This window comes from Heliangelus exortis, chromosome Z (assembly GCF_036169615.1).
Source record: "Heliangelus exortis chromosome Z, bHelExo1.hap1, whole genome shotgun sequence".
NCBI classification, from domain to species: Eukaryota; Metazoa; Chordata; class Aves; order Apodiformes; family Trochilidae; genus Heliangelus; species Heliangelus exortis.
The window spans coordinates 56528483-56546446 of NC_092454.1; the positions used below are offsets into that span (position 1 = coordinate 56528483).

General features: G+C 38.3%; 1 protein-coding gene across 10 annotated transcripts in view; it reads right to left on the bottom strand.

Moving 5' to 3' along the window:
- Positions 1 to 565: 565 nt before the first annotated feature.
- The window catches only part of SNCAIP (synuclein alpha interacting protein), an 87824-nt gene continuing 70425 nt past the window's right edge, over positions 566 to 17964 (bottom strand). For 5 of the 10 annotated variants that reach the window (XM_071730453.1, XM_071730452.1, XM_071730455.1 and 2 more), the window contains 6 exons: positions 17745 to 17870; positions 15465 to 15634; positions 9349 to 9441; positions 5881 to 6946; positions 4070 to 4140; positions 566 to 1139 (listed from right to left, as the gene is read on the bottom strand). In XM_071730453.1, coding sequence (XP_071586554.1) covers positions 1055 to 1139; positions 4070 to 4140; positions 5881 to 6946; positions 9349 to 9441; positions 15465 to 15634; positions 17745 to 17870 — 1611 coding nt within the window. In that variant the 3' untranslated portion in view covers positions 566 to 1054. Of the gene's footprint in view, positions 1140 to 3080; positions 3184 to 4069; positions 4141 to 5880; positions 6947 to 9348; positions 9442 to 15464; positions 15635 to 17744; positions 17871 to 17964 lie in introns of all 10 variants that reach the window. The other 5 variants (XM_071730460.1, XM_071730459.1, XM_071730462.1 and 2 more) reach the window with 3 other exon arrangements.

Genomic DNA, 17964 nt, shown 5'->3' on the forward strand with positions numbered 1-17964 from the left:
TTCTGTTAGAAAAGTTAATTTACAAAAAATCCCGTGTATTTGAATCTTTCTCATCAAACTGCAGTGGTCTTTAAATAGAAATAGATCAATATATTAAAAATTAGCCAACTACATACATATTTGATAAAAAAATTATGTCAAGTAAAGATTGCCTAGTAGCTAGATTTGTCTGTATGACACACTTGTAGAACGTACCCATAGTTTACAAGAAACCAAGTGAATTTGATAAAACATTGCATTTTGTCTGAAAGATTCAAAGAGCAGTCAATAAAAGGACATGACAACTTCGATAGAATATGGACCAGATATCACTTGTTCATGTGAACAAGATGAGCAGTGTTTAGCAAGTACCATTAAACTGTAATTTAAAAATGCATTCATGCTTTATTTTTATTTCTACACATTTCTAAGCTGAAAAGGGATAACTAAACATTAGAGCAATTCTTGACTGACCCAAAATCCTGGTACTGGACATTGTCTCACTATCAAATTAACACCAAAAAGACCAATGAAACACTTAAAGCTCAAAGGCTGAAACAGTGAAGTATGAGAACATTTCCACTCATTGTGTCCTATTAACACTGTCTTTATTTCCTTCTTTACAAAAAATAGAAATAACAACAGACAAAACATATCCAAAAAGATCAATGCTTTTGCCTTATTCTCACTGAGGAGCTCAGCAGGCAGAGTCCTGGCTGACATTTTGGCAGTATATGCCATTGACAAAGGGAAATAAAAATATATGACAATATACCCATGCAAGACACAAGTACAAAATGTGTTCTGTGGCCCAACAAATATTTTGGAGGTTGCCTGTGTCACAATAATTTTCAAATTGCTACTTTTGCCCACTCATGCCATTCCACAGCACAGCTTACAAACAAGTTACATATACACATGTATCATAAAAAAAGTTTATTATATGGTCTAACTGCTACAAATTAAGGCATTCTAACAGCTGCTCTTTTGCTGGTGACAGGTATGTCTCCTTTTAGTGCTTCAAAGGGGTATATTTCAGGTATTTCTAACAAAGTGAAACATCATGAGATTTAGCTTAGAGGAAGAATTCCTGCAGCTCTGGTTCTTCAGTACTCTTCTGACTGTCAGATTTCCAGCTCTTTCTACTGATGTCATCATGCCTGAAGAGAAAAAGAAAATTACTTATGATAACACTTCCTATAAGAAGCAATTTGTATTTACTTCATTCATTTGTATATACGTCATTTTATTTCGTTTGCTAAGTACTGAACTCTGAATTAATCTTTCTCTCTGGGCCCTCTTCTCTAGACATGTACTACATAAAGTACTTCTTAATATTATGCATTCTTACTGATTTTCTTGTAGCTCCATTCTGAAATCAAAACTGGAAACCAATGGCATGATGAGTTGATTTTTAAGCCTAGGCATTGATCAGTACACTGTCCCAGTGTGCTGGTAATACTGGACAGGATGTCCAACGATTCCATGTCCCTTAAGGAAAAGTACCCTAGTGATAAAAGTATTGGCTACAATAAACATTAGAAATCCCTTGTTTGTTTCTGACTCTACTTGTAAGGGAATCACTTATTCCCCATTAATAATTGTCGAAGATGAATAAACGGAGAGGAATAAAAGGCGAGGATAATTTGCTTCAATTGGCTTAGACTTGAAGTGCTGAAAGGCCCTGTGGGTCAGTCCCCTGCGCAGCAGCTCACCAGGAACTCCAAAGATCCTGTTTTGAAGCTCTATAATTGCACTGTGACTTTGAAGAATATCTTTTTTAGTTCATGTAGATGTACTGAGGTGATAATGCTGAACAGACATGCCTTTTAAACAGGTACCTGCTGACCTGAAGGAACCATATTACCAATATTACTAATTACTAATGAAAACATTAATATTTTTGGTGCCTGTGTCACCAAAAAAACACTCAGCATTCCCTCATGCAACATGCATGATCATAATCCTTCACAGCAGAACAACTGGGACAGGGCCTAAATTACTTTCATATTGATTTTATACTGTACTAGTTTGAATCGTAACTATTTTATTAGCCTTACATCATAGCATCCTTTTTCTAGAGTATATTTTTGAAATTGTAATTTATCCAGCACTAGGTCTGGCAGTGGGATATTTAGGTTAGATCTACTTACTATTTTAGAAGCATGCCCTTTTACTATCTGACAGAAAGCCAATGGTAGATTCTGCTGATTGCTCCAGATACATGAAGTAATTTTTACTCTTGATATCTGCATCTAATACAGGGCTACATATTGATATGGTGAGTTAGTGCTTATTTTAATGTATTGCAGATCTCAGCTGAATTTAAGCGTGGGAAAGAACAGTTTATTGGCATATGTGTATGATGGAAAAAACTGCAAGCATTTGCTTGGAGTCAAAACATGCAAGAAACTAGCCAACTATTCCAGAAGGGGAAAAAAACATCCCAGCCCATCCTGCACATCTGAAATTTACTCTAGAGGCTTAAGAAAAATGGTGTGTATCAAATTTTACAAGGACATAGAAAATTTAATACAATCCTCTACCACCAAGCTGTGACCATTTTGAAGAAGTAAACTTCAAAACCTTGATATACTTGGCTAATTGAATGGAAAAATAAATCAATAAAAATGAACAGAAGCTTAAGAACAAAAGGTTGGAACTGGGGGACAGGAATGTAGAAGGTAGAGTCTACACACGGTAGATTTTGTGTAGTGGCTTCAGATTTCAGAAGATGCTAATGAAGTCATCTATATAAGGGTCAGGGTTTGGGACAATGTCTGGAAATATATCCCCCAATTTAACCATCTACAAAGGTTTAAAACACCAAAGAAATGCCATGCTTGCAAGGGTTTCTCACAGAAGAGCATTTGCACAAGGCAATAGTGAATTACAAAAATTAGCTCCATCTGGGACATGGCTTTCACATAAGGATGAGATTAATAATTTCATATTACTCTATGGCCCGGATGGGCAGCTGGGTGTTTTGACTGGAGGCTGCCCACTGATGCTCCCCCAAACTGCTGCTGTGCAGGCAGTTTTCTGTACTGGAATTTCCCTCTTTGTTTTCAGGAGAATATGAAAACTCTTGGAAACCTTACAGTTCTGTTTCTGGTTTCACATACATAGTGCCAATGACTTCAGAAAAACACTCCCGTTTTCATTACGGAAATTTGAGTTTTTAGGTGTGGGAAGGTCCTGGCACTAGAAAACAAGTGAGCAAAAAAAAATAAAATATTAATAGATACTTAGAAAAGAGTAACTTGAAAGTAACCTAGGGTCCTGAATTGCAGAATGGCTAATTTATAGTTTTTCCAAAAGTGTATTCAAATGTATAATGCTGGTGTGAATAGGCCTAATGAAAGCATTCACATCCCAGTTTAACAGAAAATAAACATCATCACAAGAATCTGGTTGTCTTGAGTTGAATAAAAATGACAGGTGATTTTTATAAAGCATTTGCTTATAAATAAATAAATTTTGCCAGATGTTGTTTTTACTAACATCTCTCTAGGGACTTTGAGGGACTGGTCTCTATCTGTCTAATAGTCCTGATGGAACATGTCTAAACTAAGGGGTTTGAACACAGTTAAAGTTATCAGACTTCTGAAAAACAGATTTAACTTCAAAGTCTGAGGGAGAGTATAAAAAACATGAAAATAGGAGAGCAATGAACTGAACAGCATTCTTCTTCATGTTCTCTGTACTCTCCATTTAGAGATGAACTGTGGAATTTTTGCTTTCCTCATGAGAGGAAATTTAATTTCCATTCTCATCTGGTACTTGACTTTCATTCAACAGAGGCTGCTGAGCCAAAGTGTGCTATACTCCCCGGTAGATTTATGAGTATGAATATTTTCTATACTGGCTTGAAATTGAAATTGTGTAGCCAGTTCAGTGGTGACATCAGCAGAAATCCACCATAAATTTCTGCTTTTCGAGGAATTTAGATGTTCATCTGTTCATTTATTTCCCTTCTAGTGCATCAATCAATGCCTGTACTTCAGTTATGAATAATGTTAGCAAACACATGCAATTTGAGAAAACAAAGCAACAGAGATGCTAAATATCACCATGCATAACCACATACCAAGCATAGTTACACAGAAGTTCTTCATTCAGCGTGCTAGAAGAGAGACTGGTGTAGCTGAAGTAAGGACCCTATGGAGGTACAATATCATATCAGTTAAAACATGCACTGAGCTCACCACATGCATAACACAGAAGTCTATGTAAAGCATGCAGTCAAAAAGACAAATAATAATTTAACAGATTTCTTTTTCAGTTAATATATGAGGCTGAATCTATTATCTCTTTGAGATGTGTGTGGGTTGGTATAAAAATGTGTTCTTTCTGCAGTTTTGATGCTAGCAACAATGGCATGCAAACAGGCTTTCCACAGACGTGTTTCATGGTGCAATTATCAATACTGTTAGAATTATCTCATCCAGTTCCTCAAATTTCTTAGGTATCTATGAAAACTCCTCATGATGTTGCCACCTATCAGAACATCTTTGATCACAGACTGTTTTTAACTCTGTCACTATAAAATCTTAATCACTGTTTTGAGAAAAAATTGCCATTGTGTTATAAAAATATATTAAATTGGTTGTCTGACTAGGTGTGCATATATTTAAAGGCTTAAATCAGTAGTTCACACTGTGATTCTGAGTGAACTTTAATGATTGCAGTCCGACTTAAGTTTAGCCTATTAGTTCTCCTTTGATTTTTTCAGTTAATTTCAAATTCTGCTGTAGCACTAATGTTCAAGCAGTATGCATTAATACGGACTACTCACTGTTTCCCAGTTTTCTCTTTCCACTGTTTCTTTTCCATACTCAGTTTTCCTCCTTATGCCTAAGATTTTCCTATGTTTTTCTCTCATTACCTTTTCATAATTTTTACAGTATATAATTCACTATTCCTCCTCCTCTTGGCCTGATTTATGCCAAGATTTATGATCTTTTTTCATCTTGAAATGATTCCTTCACCTTATGTCTTTCCATTTACCCCTTTCCTCCCACCTTGTCTTTCACAGAGGATTAAGTCATCTACCATTCCCTCTAACTCCTTATTGTATCTCCAGATGCTTGCATTTCTTCTTTCTGCTCCACAAACATACTGTGCTCACAATATTTCTTACATCTGTCTCTTTCTTTCAATATTGTTTCCTTTCTCTTGGAAGACACATTTTTTCAAATAATTTTCTGTTTTCTTTCAAGAGAGACAGTCTCCTAGCTGGAGATACCCCTCTTTCTGCTGGGATACCAGAAAAGACACTCTGTTGACTACAGAGAAGGGATGATCTTGGTCCAATACATTTTGCTACAGACTAAATATATGCTCTGCCACAAGAAGACTGTGTGGGCAAAGGAGTGGCAAGGGTGGGCAAAGGAGGCTGGGTACTGACAGCTTCAACACCTAGGGAATGTCCCACAGAAGCAGGAAAGATCATTTCTGCAATTTTCCTCTTTATATTCTACCACTTAGTTCTGTCCTTTTGGCCTTATCAATCTTGGCTATAGGACAGGACAGGACAGGGTACTCCTTCATTCATTTACTCCATGAAATCCCATGGATGACATAATTGCATGACTTGTGAATCTGAGCAACATCAGACATCATTTCCAGCTGAATTACATCTCTATAGAAAGCTTTCAACATAGAACATGTGAACTGTGTACACTAAGAGGATGTACTCCATACACAACTAATACTTGCCACTCCCTGGAAAAAAATCTTCCAATATTAAAACAATGGATAGGCTTTCTGCTGGTCAAATACAGTAAAGTATTTACGTGCATCCTTTTGCTATAAAAAGGAAGAAGAAGGTGTCAAACTTATTCATTAGTTAAAGTGACAAGAGAGAAGAAAAGCCTTTCCTCCTTTCAGTTCACTCACTGGTTTGCTTCTTCCTTTTGTGGGAGCTGCTTGATTTCCCTTGCTGTCTGCTGTCTTCCTGCCTAATGAGGTAAAAGGCAGTGTCGATGATGAGGTTTTGATCAGGTTTGCTGTTTGACAATTGTTGTTGTTATTTTGGTTACCACTCAGTGTCTCCATTATGGACCGAAAGGTTCCAAAAGGCCTTTTCAGCTGGTCCCCTGTCGGCTCCCCAGGGCCTGGTGGAGCCCGCATGAATCCTTTGCCCCGGTCTTTATCTTTTTCCTCATTTAGTTCTGACTCTGCCAGCTCCACCTGCACCACAGGTTCCTCGAAAGTTACTCGGAGTTTCAAATTTTGGGAGGTTCTGCGCTTTGAAGATGGAGACTTGAGAGCACTCTTAGGGCTGGTGGCAACCTTTTGAGCGGTGGCACTGTCCATGTTGGACACAGAGCTGTCTCCACAAAACTGGCTCTGAGGCACAGTAGCAGACTGATATGGGGCTTCATTATCTGGATCACTGCTCTCTGAAGTAGGGGAAGGACTGTTGCCATCCACAGACTTGGAGACCCTCATACCAAAAGGGAAGCGGCGTCCTGCTGCAGAAGTGTGTTTTTTAATCATCAGGTGCAAACTCTCTGTGCTCTCAACGCTCTCCACTATGGGCTGAGGCCTTGGTTTTTCAGTTCTTTTCACAGAGGTATTCTTGTGGTCCTCACAAATAGCTGAGTCTGTGTCAGACTCACTGAGTGACCTTTGCATCAGTTGCCTCAATCTGGCTAATTTCAGCTCCCTTTTCTCTGGCAAAATCTTCTTCACGTTCTTGGAGGATGCATGAGCATCCTGAAATTCCAAAGTCAGCTTTTCCTGCATACAGACATTTTCAGAGATTTCCTTCCCCAATAACTGGCGCAAGATTTTATCCGAGTCCTCATCTTTTATCTTGGCTCGAGTGCGACTAGAAGTTCCCAAGTTGCCAAGAATTTGAATCCCATCTTGGGTATTCAATTTACTTTTTGGTGGAGACAATTCATCTGCTTCAGATGGTTTCCACTGGGATTTGCCAGAGGAAGGAGATGATGGTGAGCTTAAAAACAAAAAGACAAGGAAACATGACAAGCAAATTAATGCACATATAAAATGTGAAACTGCCATTTCCAGTGTATGTGTCTGTCCCAACATATTGTTACTTATCCTTTTCATCACTACTCACATGGAATTCATTACTGTGATGTGACAGTGAAGATTACACAGTGAAAGATGTAACCCTGCTTACTCTCCTAATTGAGATTTGAGTCGCTTCTCTTTCTCTTACAAAGAAAACTCCTTAGAACCAAAATTTAGAATGGTTATTTCGATACAAAGGACGACTTTGGAAAACTTTAGAGAAACCACTATTTCCCATTAGTGGGAATTGACAGATATTAAAAGGTGAAAAAAGCCAAACAGGCAAAGCCAATGCCTACTATCCAAGTCAGTTGTAATATGACAGTATCTTTTTCTAAACACTGTGAAAGTACCAGCTCTCTGCAAATTAATAAATCTGATAAATCGTAACTCATCTGGTGTTAATAATAGTCATATAACACCTCACAAAAAGTCAGGACCATTGCACTCAAAATCTTTTCAGATATGAAATACTGAAAAGCATGAGGAAGATGACATGAATTTATTTCAGTACTGTTAGAATAATGAATTAAATTTGGAGCTCCAAATAGTATATAGAAAGGAAACAGCAATCTCAGGTAAGTCTGATTTCCAAGGAATACAACTCATAGAGACCATTTCTTTCCTTGTGACATATGCCAGAGATCATAATACTTCACATTCTTATTGTAAATCACTTTTCTTCCAACAAACACAGTCACAAAATGAAGGTTAGTTAAAAGCAGTGAATTCACAAATTTCCTTTCTTTTTTAGCAAGAGACTTTAATGAGTCTCCCCAGTGTACAAAATTCATATGACTATACTAGCCACCTCATCTTCAATTAATTTTGTGGGTTTTCTCCTGTGGCAAAATGAAAGGCACACTGAAGAATATGCATGCATCTACAATAGACATTTCTAGTACAAAGGATAGGTCCTCTTAGATCTACTACTGGCTTATTGGATGATAATAATATACACAAGCGAGTTCTAGGTGGAAGGAAAACTAGTGGACAAATATGAAATAAAATTTTAAATAATATTGTATCATTTCCAAACAAAACTAAAATGATTTTGAAATTTTGCAGGACAATAAACGATGACAGAGCTGCTCTCACCTGATCCTATCTAATCCAGAAAATAAAACAGTACTGGTGCTCACCAGTGCTCACATGTGAGATCACTTGGAAAGACCGGTCAGCAAAACTCAAAGAAACCAAATAAGCTGGAAGAGAGTTTGGTCCCATTGTCCCTGTTGTCCTGAGCTGACAGATGGGGAAGACAAAAACCAGGATTCTAAAAAAATAATTACAAAAGAATTCCTTCCAGTGTGTTTTTTTTACTGCAGGAGGAGTTTGCAGTTTACAGCCCTTTCCTAATTGAACTTCATTTACACAAATGTCTCTACAATTCTAATGACTTTATTATCTGCTTCTGTAACTATTTGCACTTGTCTGAAACACTGACATGAAATTCAGGGACATAGAACACTTGTCCAGAAATATACTTGAGATTCTGCGAGGAAGTAAAAAAAGCAGTCACTGATCCTATGAGTTCATACTTAATGAACGAAAGCTCTGACCACCAACACCTGCAGAAGCTCTTATGCTGGCTTCATATTCTATGTAGCTCCCTCTGAAACCAGGAGAAGCTGTATACGTCTTCCAGGGAGGAAACTAAGTTATAGGGTAATTATAAACCAAGCCTCGTTTGCACGCAAGGTAATTTCTTTCAAAGTCTTCTCCAGATTGCTATCAGGAAGGAGCTGTGTGTGTGCTTGACTTCTGTGCATCATGCTGGAAGCCTATCACAGAAGTCAGAGAGAGGTATTAGTTGACTCCAGATCCAACCCTTTACCTTTACTTCCATCCTCTTTAATGCTACTTGGTTTGTATCTAGTTCTGGAAATTCTGACAGGGTATGTAAACAATACATAAAATTTCTGGAGTTTTGATTTTTTTATACAAGCTACTGCAGGAAAAAGATTTAATGAGCATAAGGAATCTTATTATTATGAAAACAGGTTTTGCTGTTAACTGGCATCATGAATTACTGCTGGCAGTAATGTATAGTGGACCACCACTATACATTGAACATTACAGCCTTCCTAGGGGTTTCAAGGATCATCTAATATGAAATATATTGTATTCTACTTTAAATCTGATTTTCACTCTGTTGGGGAACTGGGACTATTGATTTTATACTATTATTTTTTTCAGGTAAAAAACACTTTTACTTTACAGTACATGTCTACTATTTAAAGATGTCACAGCTTCTCCTGAAAACTAAAGTACCATGAAACTGTGCAAATCCAGGCTGCAGCACAATTCCAGTCACCTCACCTTGGGGATGTTGGCAGTGACTTGCCCTCTGACCGCTGGACTTCTAAAAGCTGCTGGAGTTGGTTCTGTAATGTCACACGTTCCATTGTCTGCCTGCAACAAAATGTAAGACTGTTTACTTTGAATTGTAAAACTGTCAACATCAGTAAGCTACAGGATAACTGATACTACCTGCTCAACTTTGTCTTCAAAAAAGTTCTCTTCACCTGTACTCTACACAGTAAATAAATAAATAAGTAATAGTATAAACAGAGAGTTTGTACTCGTCTTTGAATCCTTGTGGACATTTTTGTGATTGCTGCACAAGACCAACTGAGAGACACTTACTTGTCAGAGATTATTTATTATACTTCATATGTGGCCAAATGTGGGATCACGAACAGCAGTTCATTTGAACAGAGTGACTCACAGAAAATAGTTCAGAAAAAAGGACATGGCAAAGTAAACTTAGGGACACATGGTTCTTACTTGTTTGCATAAAGGTAGAGGAAAGGGACAGAATAAAAAGTCACTTCCTACATTTGGAAGTGGTGGATGGCTTTTATTCAACTAAACAAAAGCTCAGACAAATGCTCTCTTTTTCTATCTGCAATTGAACTCGGAGTAGTCCCTGCTCACCTGGAAGGGCTGGTCTAATCTTCAGCTGCAGGATGGAGCTAAATAAGATTCCTGTCTATTCAGGAGAGTAGGAAAAATACATCTGCTAGCTGCCTAACCTTACCAAAGATCCTACCTGTGCTATGCACCCACCTTATACTCAGCAGTGCTGTACCTACCTCAGTCTGTCAGTCTGGTATTGTCATCTACATTGCTTTGTTAATAATTTTAGAGATTAATGTTTAAAAAATTGTAGTAGTACATATAAATCATTAGTAACATGAAAGTAACACCCATACTAGAAACTCTGCAGTAGAACGGTAATCACAATCTCTGTTGTCCCACCATACACTTATTTCCACATGAAGGACTCAATGATCAAGGTAACCAGCAAACTTGTAAGTAGTCCTATGAAAATGAAGGACTAGATCAATTTGCCACAAAAAGTTCTTTGCCCTCTTCCTTCTCCCATCCAATTTAGACTTCCCATTCTAAGATCCAAACACCCCTTTAGCTTGTCAGCCACCACAGATAACATTAAATCTTGTTTAGTGATCTGTGGGGTCCAATGTGTCTAACCATTGCACAGAAAATTACTGAGAAACTACTTGGAAAAGAAGAGACTCAGCTTTTTCTGACTGTATATATGCTGTCTTTCACCTGGTGTACTGTTGGTGCATTTGGTTTTATTCCCTGGTCCTGATCAAATGACCACATGAAAATGACTTTTATCTGCTTCTGAGTTCTGCTTCTGCTGCTGTAGAAGTAGAATTTTTAGTACTTTTACTTTTACTGGATCTGCAGAAGTAATACACTTCTCTGCCAGTGAAATGGACTCTTTCCTAGCTTGCATGCCATCATCAGAAGAGTTAGCTGAGTTCCAAATGCTGTCTTTGTAAATGGCAAGGTCAAAGCCAGAAAGAATCCAGATGACTTAAGACCAGGAGTTGTACTTGCATGGCTGGCAGAAAATGAATGTTTTACTTTTAACATTTGAAAAGTGCTAGAGAAATAAAGGTGGGATCTTGCCATCACAAGATGGGATGTCTTGCCATCACATTTTACAGCACAATCATGCTTTATGTAGATCTTTTCTTTCTTTACTTTTCCATTTTCTTTCCTCTTGCCTACACACTTGCTTAGACTATTTAAAAATTACTCCTACCATCTATGAACATTACTGCAGCTCCCCAGCTACTTTCTCTTAAGAGCCAGGGAAATTTTCATTTGAGATTACATTGTGGTATGATTTATTTGTTTTATTTGCCTTTTATGCTTTCCTCAACTTCTATTTCTAAATACCTAAATAATGTAGCTAGCAGCTTCTTACGCCTCTAGCTTTAGTGGAAATCTCTGACATCTATTCTGCTTAGTTAATGTTCTTTTTCCACTTAAATGTTTTATTGTGCTAAAAGAGTATTTCCTCCATTTTACAGTTTAACTAGTTAGTAAAAAAAGACCTCACAGAAACCCACACTTCTTGCCAGCTGTATCCCCAAAGATATGTAACATACACTTGTATCTAAGATAACACTGAAAACAAGAAATCACAACTTACTGGAATAGCAATACTGCTGAGTACTTAAATCAGACTTATTCAAGAGACAAGATTACTGTAGCTTTAGGGATAAAAGGGTCTGTGAGCTTTATGAAATTTAATGCCCAAATTCTGAGGGTTTTAGCTTAGACAATGTTCCAAATAAGTAATTCTGTGTCTGCATAGGCAACAGTAGCTGATTTCCAAGTGTCTGCATAGGCAACAGTAGCTGATCTCCAAATGCAATCAGGGAGCTCATTCATGAATTGTTTTGCATACCAAGGTCCATAAATGTAGGACAGTGAAACTCTTTGGGAATGCAATCTGTCATCAAGCAGCATTGTGAAAGAAGTCTACAGAAGCATTAATTTTATGTCACTAGATCTGAATTGGTCTCCACAGGCCAGGAAAGTCCAAGCAGTACAAGTCATTACTGCTAATGTCATCAGTGCTAGACTTCTGCAGGTAGGAATTTTCTACACTGGCAACAAAGATTTTTTTAGACACATGAAGTAAGTGTTGGGATAACTAAGAGTGTAGGACCTATGCAGACCTCAGGAAGCAAAATGAAAGCACATATTTCGTGTAGACTCTGTGAGAAACTTTTGTAATTGTGCTAGGCATTTTTGTTTAGTTCAGAAAGTCCTACTGGACTGACCAAATCTACTGAATTAAGCAAGAAATGCAAACCAAAGCTTTATTTTGCAGACAGTAACAGCAGTTTCTGTGGGCCACTTTCCTTTTTACCTATGGGAGAAATAGCTTGGTTCCTTCTGTCTCTTGGAGAAAAGTCTCTGTTCATCCTCTTGTGAAGATTTGATGGAAGATTTTTAGTTACCATGTAGCTACTTCTTCCAAATATAAAGGCTTTTCTCTTTGAATGGGGACCTCAACCAAATTCAAATGGTTTTGCTACAGTTCTCTGTATTTATTATAAGAGCTGCTCCGGATCAAATGCTGAAAGATGTAAAGACTCTCAGCAAAATGTGATTTTATTGATTTGGCTTAGTGCCTTCCTTTCAATAATGACTCCAAAGAGTGTGACGGATTGTAGTAACTTCTCTCTATAACTGGTCTGTGTCATCTTGATGACTTGAAGAGCTCATAAAAAGAGAATGAAATGCAGTAATTTGATTTAGGACCTTTGAAGATAAGTCTTGATAGGTGCTGATCCAAGAGTTTCTGTGCTGCTGTTCTTGCACAATATCAATAACTACAGTCTTCCTTTGTTTGGGGACATACAGTGTTATCAGAGATAGGCTCTTTCCCTTGCCTAATAAGTCATCCAGAATAAAAGATGACTGTATATTCAGCTCATGTTTCAGCAGCTGAGGAAAGGCTGGGAAGCACATAAGGGTTTTCTGAGTTGATAATAACCATTCAAGTAATCCACCATGATACAACCATAACTATGCTCTCTGTAGAACAATGTCCATTAACACCAGCAGAAGTAGGTGCCAAAAATACATGGAAGCCAGCTCATTTGCCCAGGTTGGTGCTGTTTCTATGTAACAGCAGTTTCAAGTGATTTAGGCTGTAAACTGGACTTCCATCTTTTGTCATCTGGTGCTTTCAGGACTTTCAGAGGTGCTGTAGTCAGTGAATTGTCCTGTTGTGCTAGAAGTGAGGCCCCTTGAGAAGCTGCCACAGGCATATGGTTCATACTGTCCTTGGATTTTTATGCAGGATGGGGCTGCAAAACAGGGCAAGATCCTTATTCCATCATCCCCTCTGGCTCTTGAGTGTGGGCCTCTTGAACATGGTCCATTGCTTCTGTCAGAGCCACTCACAGCCTGAGGCCTGCAGCCCAAATAACCATGTAGAAGCTGTTCTTTCAAGCAGAAAATAGAATGTTTCACTGCCTCAGTAAATTACGACAGGATTGCACAAGAGACTCACATCAATTTGTAGAAGAGGAAGAAAAGTTTGCTGCTGTGCTTACTGGAGGTAAATCTAAAGCCTCAAAAAATATTCTGCTGAAGGGAAGTGGATTTAACTCCAGCTAAGACAAACAAAGGAGCCCATCAGGAGCCACATAAGAATAATTTAAATTATTTCCTATACATACAGTCTGTGAGATGACAGGGGGGAGACTTGGAAAAGCATTAATGCTTTTGTCAGGAAAGTCAGAAGTGGACTATTTCTGTGGGGGTAAAAAGCCTGCTGGTGGACATAACAAGTCTTTCTTTTCCATATGAGAGGTAGCACATATCAAGCATTGAATGAGCACTGAAGAGAACTGAAACATGGAAAATCCATGGTTGCCATTTCTACTTCCTGGTGTGGGGGGAATTTTTTTTCCTTTTCCATTGAGATGACTCAGGTACTCAAGCTTTTTTCCTTTATATCAGCTCATTTGTATATTTTACTATTTTTCAGAAAATGAACCAATTGCAGAACACTTTGAAATATTCAGTGAACAGCTTCAGACTGTAAAATGTTGAAAACTATGAAAATTTTAAGAATCTTCAGCTCACTGCTTCTAGTTATGATAGCATAAATGTAAAAGAAGACTGGAGATATCCCTAAGAGAAAACGCCCTTATAGTACAAACTTAGAGGTACAAAAATAAAAACAAGCACACTTTGAGTGCAGGAAGGTATGTTCTGTAATGACAGAGAGGACTGCTAGTACACACATCTTTTGCTATATAACCAATATAAAACAGGTACAGGCCTATACCAAAAGGATGAACTAACAATACAGATAATTATTACCCTTACTCAAGACATCCAGTTTGAGGCTCAAAATTGTACCACTGTCCCCCAGCTGGCAACCAGGCACCGACACAGCTGGTCTCTCCCTCCCTGTATCCCTCAGTGGATCAGGGGGCAGAAAATAGGAAGAATGGAGACAAAAAAGCTCCTGTGCTCTACTGTGGCTCCTTTACATTCTGCAGTCCGTTTGGCTCTGGTGAAGGCTTATCCATCCTGGGTTGCAGTCCCTTCAAAGGGTGTACCTCTTCTAGCACAGGTACTAGCACAGTCCCTTTGGAGGTTTACCTGCTCCATCATGATGCATCCCCTGCTCCTCTGGCCTCGCTGTTCCCTTCTGCTCTCTGGCATTTTCTGCCCTTTCTCAAATGTTTTCAGAGAGGTGCCACCAACTTGGCTAATGGGCTCAGCTGTGTCCTGCAGTGGGTACTTTGCAAAACCATCTGCAGCCAGTTGTGTCTAGCAAAGCACAGCCCCTCACCCGCCCTATTAAAGAAGCACACTTTCAGCTCCCCTGCTAACAGTGTTTTCATTTATACCCAGTACAATTACCCACATAACACTTGTGTAAAATTATGTGGTTTCTTCCAGACATGGGATTGTCAGAAGTTACTTCTGTGGCCTGTGGGAGCTGAGAAGTTCTTCATCATACACCTAAGTTGGCATAATGTAAGGTCAGTTCTGACAGTTTCTAATGCTATTGACACACAAAGTCACAGTAACTGCACCTACAGTAAAAGAAAGCAATTGCATAAATTGTTTCAAAATACCAGGTTCTTTACAGAATATTGATGGAAAACAATATGAAAATATTAAAAGTTGCTCCTATGAAGAAAAGACAGAACATATTTCCTGTGTACCAGTGTGGGTTTTGGTGACTTTCCCAGTCCAAAAAACCCACTCCAACTACTATCTCCATTATTCCTCTCAACATCAACACCCAGCACTGTGAATGGGAAGAACTGCTCACTATATACAATGCAAACAGAAATGATCAACATTGACGTGATCTCAAGGTAGGCAAAGGGAAAAGGGACCAGATCACTCCATACATACTTTTTCACTCTTACTCCCCTCATCTAACTGAACAGCAAACTTCCACAAAAGGAACAGTTGAAAACCTGAGCTGCTTGTGAGGTGGAAGGAGTGGAGAAATAAGGTAGAAATATGACTTTAAAAAAAATAGTATATAAAAAGCAGAAAACAGACACTCCTAATAAACTGAAGGCAAAATAGGGTGATCCCTCTGCTAACAATGAAGCACTTACTCCTTCAGCTGCTTAGTTAGCTTGACAACCTGAGAGGCCAATGACATACATGTCTCCACAACTACTAAGTAGCGTGAACACATGCTGTGTCCGTGTCGCTCAGCACTTTGTGAAGGTTTCTCTCCCACGTGGTTTTGCATGGTGACATTTGCTCCATATTCAACCAATGTCTGTAAAAACACAATAGGAAACATTGACACCTGTAAGTGTAAGTCTCTGCTGTGACTTCTTGTCAAACACAAGAAGGGCTGGACATAATGCACTCCTCAATAAACTGCCTGCAAATGTTGGTCTAACCCAGTAATGTTTTTTAACTCAGTCACTGACAAGTCTGTACGCAGCTTAAACTCAAAACACTTCCTAAGTGTTCCCAGCAATGTGCAGACACACATTAGTTTTAGCACTTTGGAAAAAAACCTGAACAAAATCATAATACATCCAAAAACTACAGGATCATTAACGTCACACATACACATGCAGAAGAGGAATTGTGTGGCTGAGTTCTTGGTTGATACAACCAAGAAGAGTTGGTAAGACACCAGGGACTGGAGAGGAGATTTTTGACTCAGAACAGCAGGCACAGAGACCTCTGCAGACAGTAATATAGGGATGGTGGTCTCTCTGGTCTCCTAAATCTACACAGAAAGAAAACCTATGAACAGACTTGCCCTGCATCACATGTCAATACATTCGGTTTAACTTGACAATAAAGAAAATAAAGAAGGGAGAGTTATGACACTGCAGAAAGCAATGTTATACTTTGGAACATGACACAAGTGCCACCTGCTCCTAAACACAGTGAACACAGTGAATGAGGGGGCCGAGGAATCACTGCCTGTGATCCTCCATCTTTTGTGCTGCTACTTGTAATCTCTCTGCCTCCTATATCGCCTCTTTTTTTTTTTTTACCATACCAATCACTGGACATGTTTTAAATTAGACTATACAGTCACTTGGCAGGCACTTATTTAGTTTCACAATGCAACAAAACATCGATTACATTTAACACAGATGTTAATGAAGTGACATTACTAACATTGTATATTTTTAGTTTCATTAGATATTTTCACTTTTTACTTCTGATGGCTTCACTTCAAGGCAAAATTTTTGTTGATTTGTACATTTATCTACAACAAACCAATCTTGAGAATTCTAAAGTGATTTATTAATGTTCATTCTTCATGAGGAGAGAAGAAATATTACCATTTTGGTTTAGTTTGATCCATGAAAACAGCCTGCAGATGTCACCACTCTGTTCAAAATAATCTGCTCTCATTTCTCCTTCAAATACATTGTACATCTTGCTGAGGCACTGTTGAATTCACAACCATATGCACACCCCCTACCTCAATGATGCCCCCACTAGTAAATCATAAGCATTTCTTCTATCTGCTTTTTTCCAATCATAGCAATTGTCTACAATACAATAATAAAACTGCTAAATTTAGCATGGGTGTGATGATTGTTTATTTAAATCTCATATGAGATTGAAGAGGGTCCATTCCTGATATCCTCAAAAGAAAGAGATGTCCCAACAATGAAAAAATGCAGAGATCAAAATTTATTTGACTGTGTTCTTTTCAGGTATATTCATTCAGTTCAACTGTAACCTGTTTTTCTTTTTTAATTGTGTGAGACTTTCAAACTGACCTTTATGGAGTTATGTCTTCTCTGTGTCCAGCTATATAAATAGGGTGCTATAATAATAATAATAAGCAGCTATGCATCTTTAGATAACCATAACAGAGTTCACAAATATATTTAATCCTCTGAAGAGGTTAGCTAATGAGAACTGATCAGCTTTATTCATCTTAGAGTTGAACTAATACACATCTTATGTATTTGCAGTGGTCTAAGAGGTGCTGTGGACCTGTCTATATGAGGAAACAGAGTAAATACATTTACTGATACTCTTCTACATGTTTGGGGAAGAATGTCTGGAAAGCTGACCTGCAGAAAGGACCTGAGGGTATTGGTTGACAAGATGAACATAAGTCAGCAGTGAGCCCAGGTGGCCAAATGGGTAATAGTATCCTGGCTTGTACAAGAATTAGTGGCCAGCAGGAGAAGGGAAGTGATTGTACCCCTGTACTCAGCACTTATGAAGCCTGACTGAGCTTCAGTATTTCAGTCTGAGTCCTACTGGTTTCAAGGTCTTCCTTGTAGTATATTTTAATACATCAATAATTATTCCCACTTGTAAGATCTCCTGTAATAACTTTAATGGTTGTTGTCATTAGGTCTGATGTACAAAGATTTCTGATATAGCTATCAATATACCTGTATACATCCTAGAAACCCATGTTGAGCAGCTATGTGAACAGCAGTATTTCCATCCTGGTCAACTTCATCCAGTGAAATACCTTGTTCTTGCATGAACTGAAGAAGCCACAGAAGGATTTTCTCCTAGGGAGATGGGGAAAGAGTTGTCATGAAACATAAGAAATAATGAAAAGCTAAATGTAGTAGAGGAATACTGGTGCTGCAATCTGTTACTAAT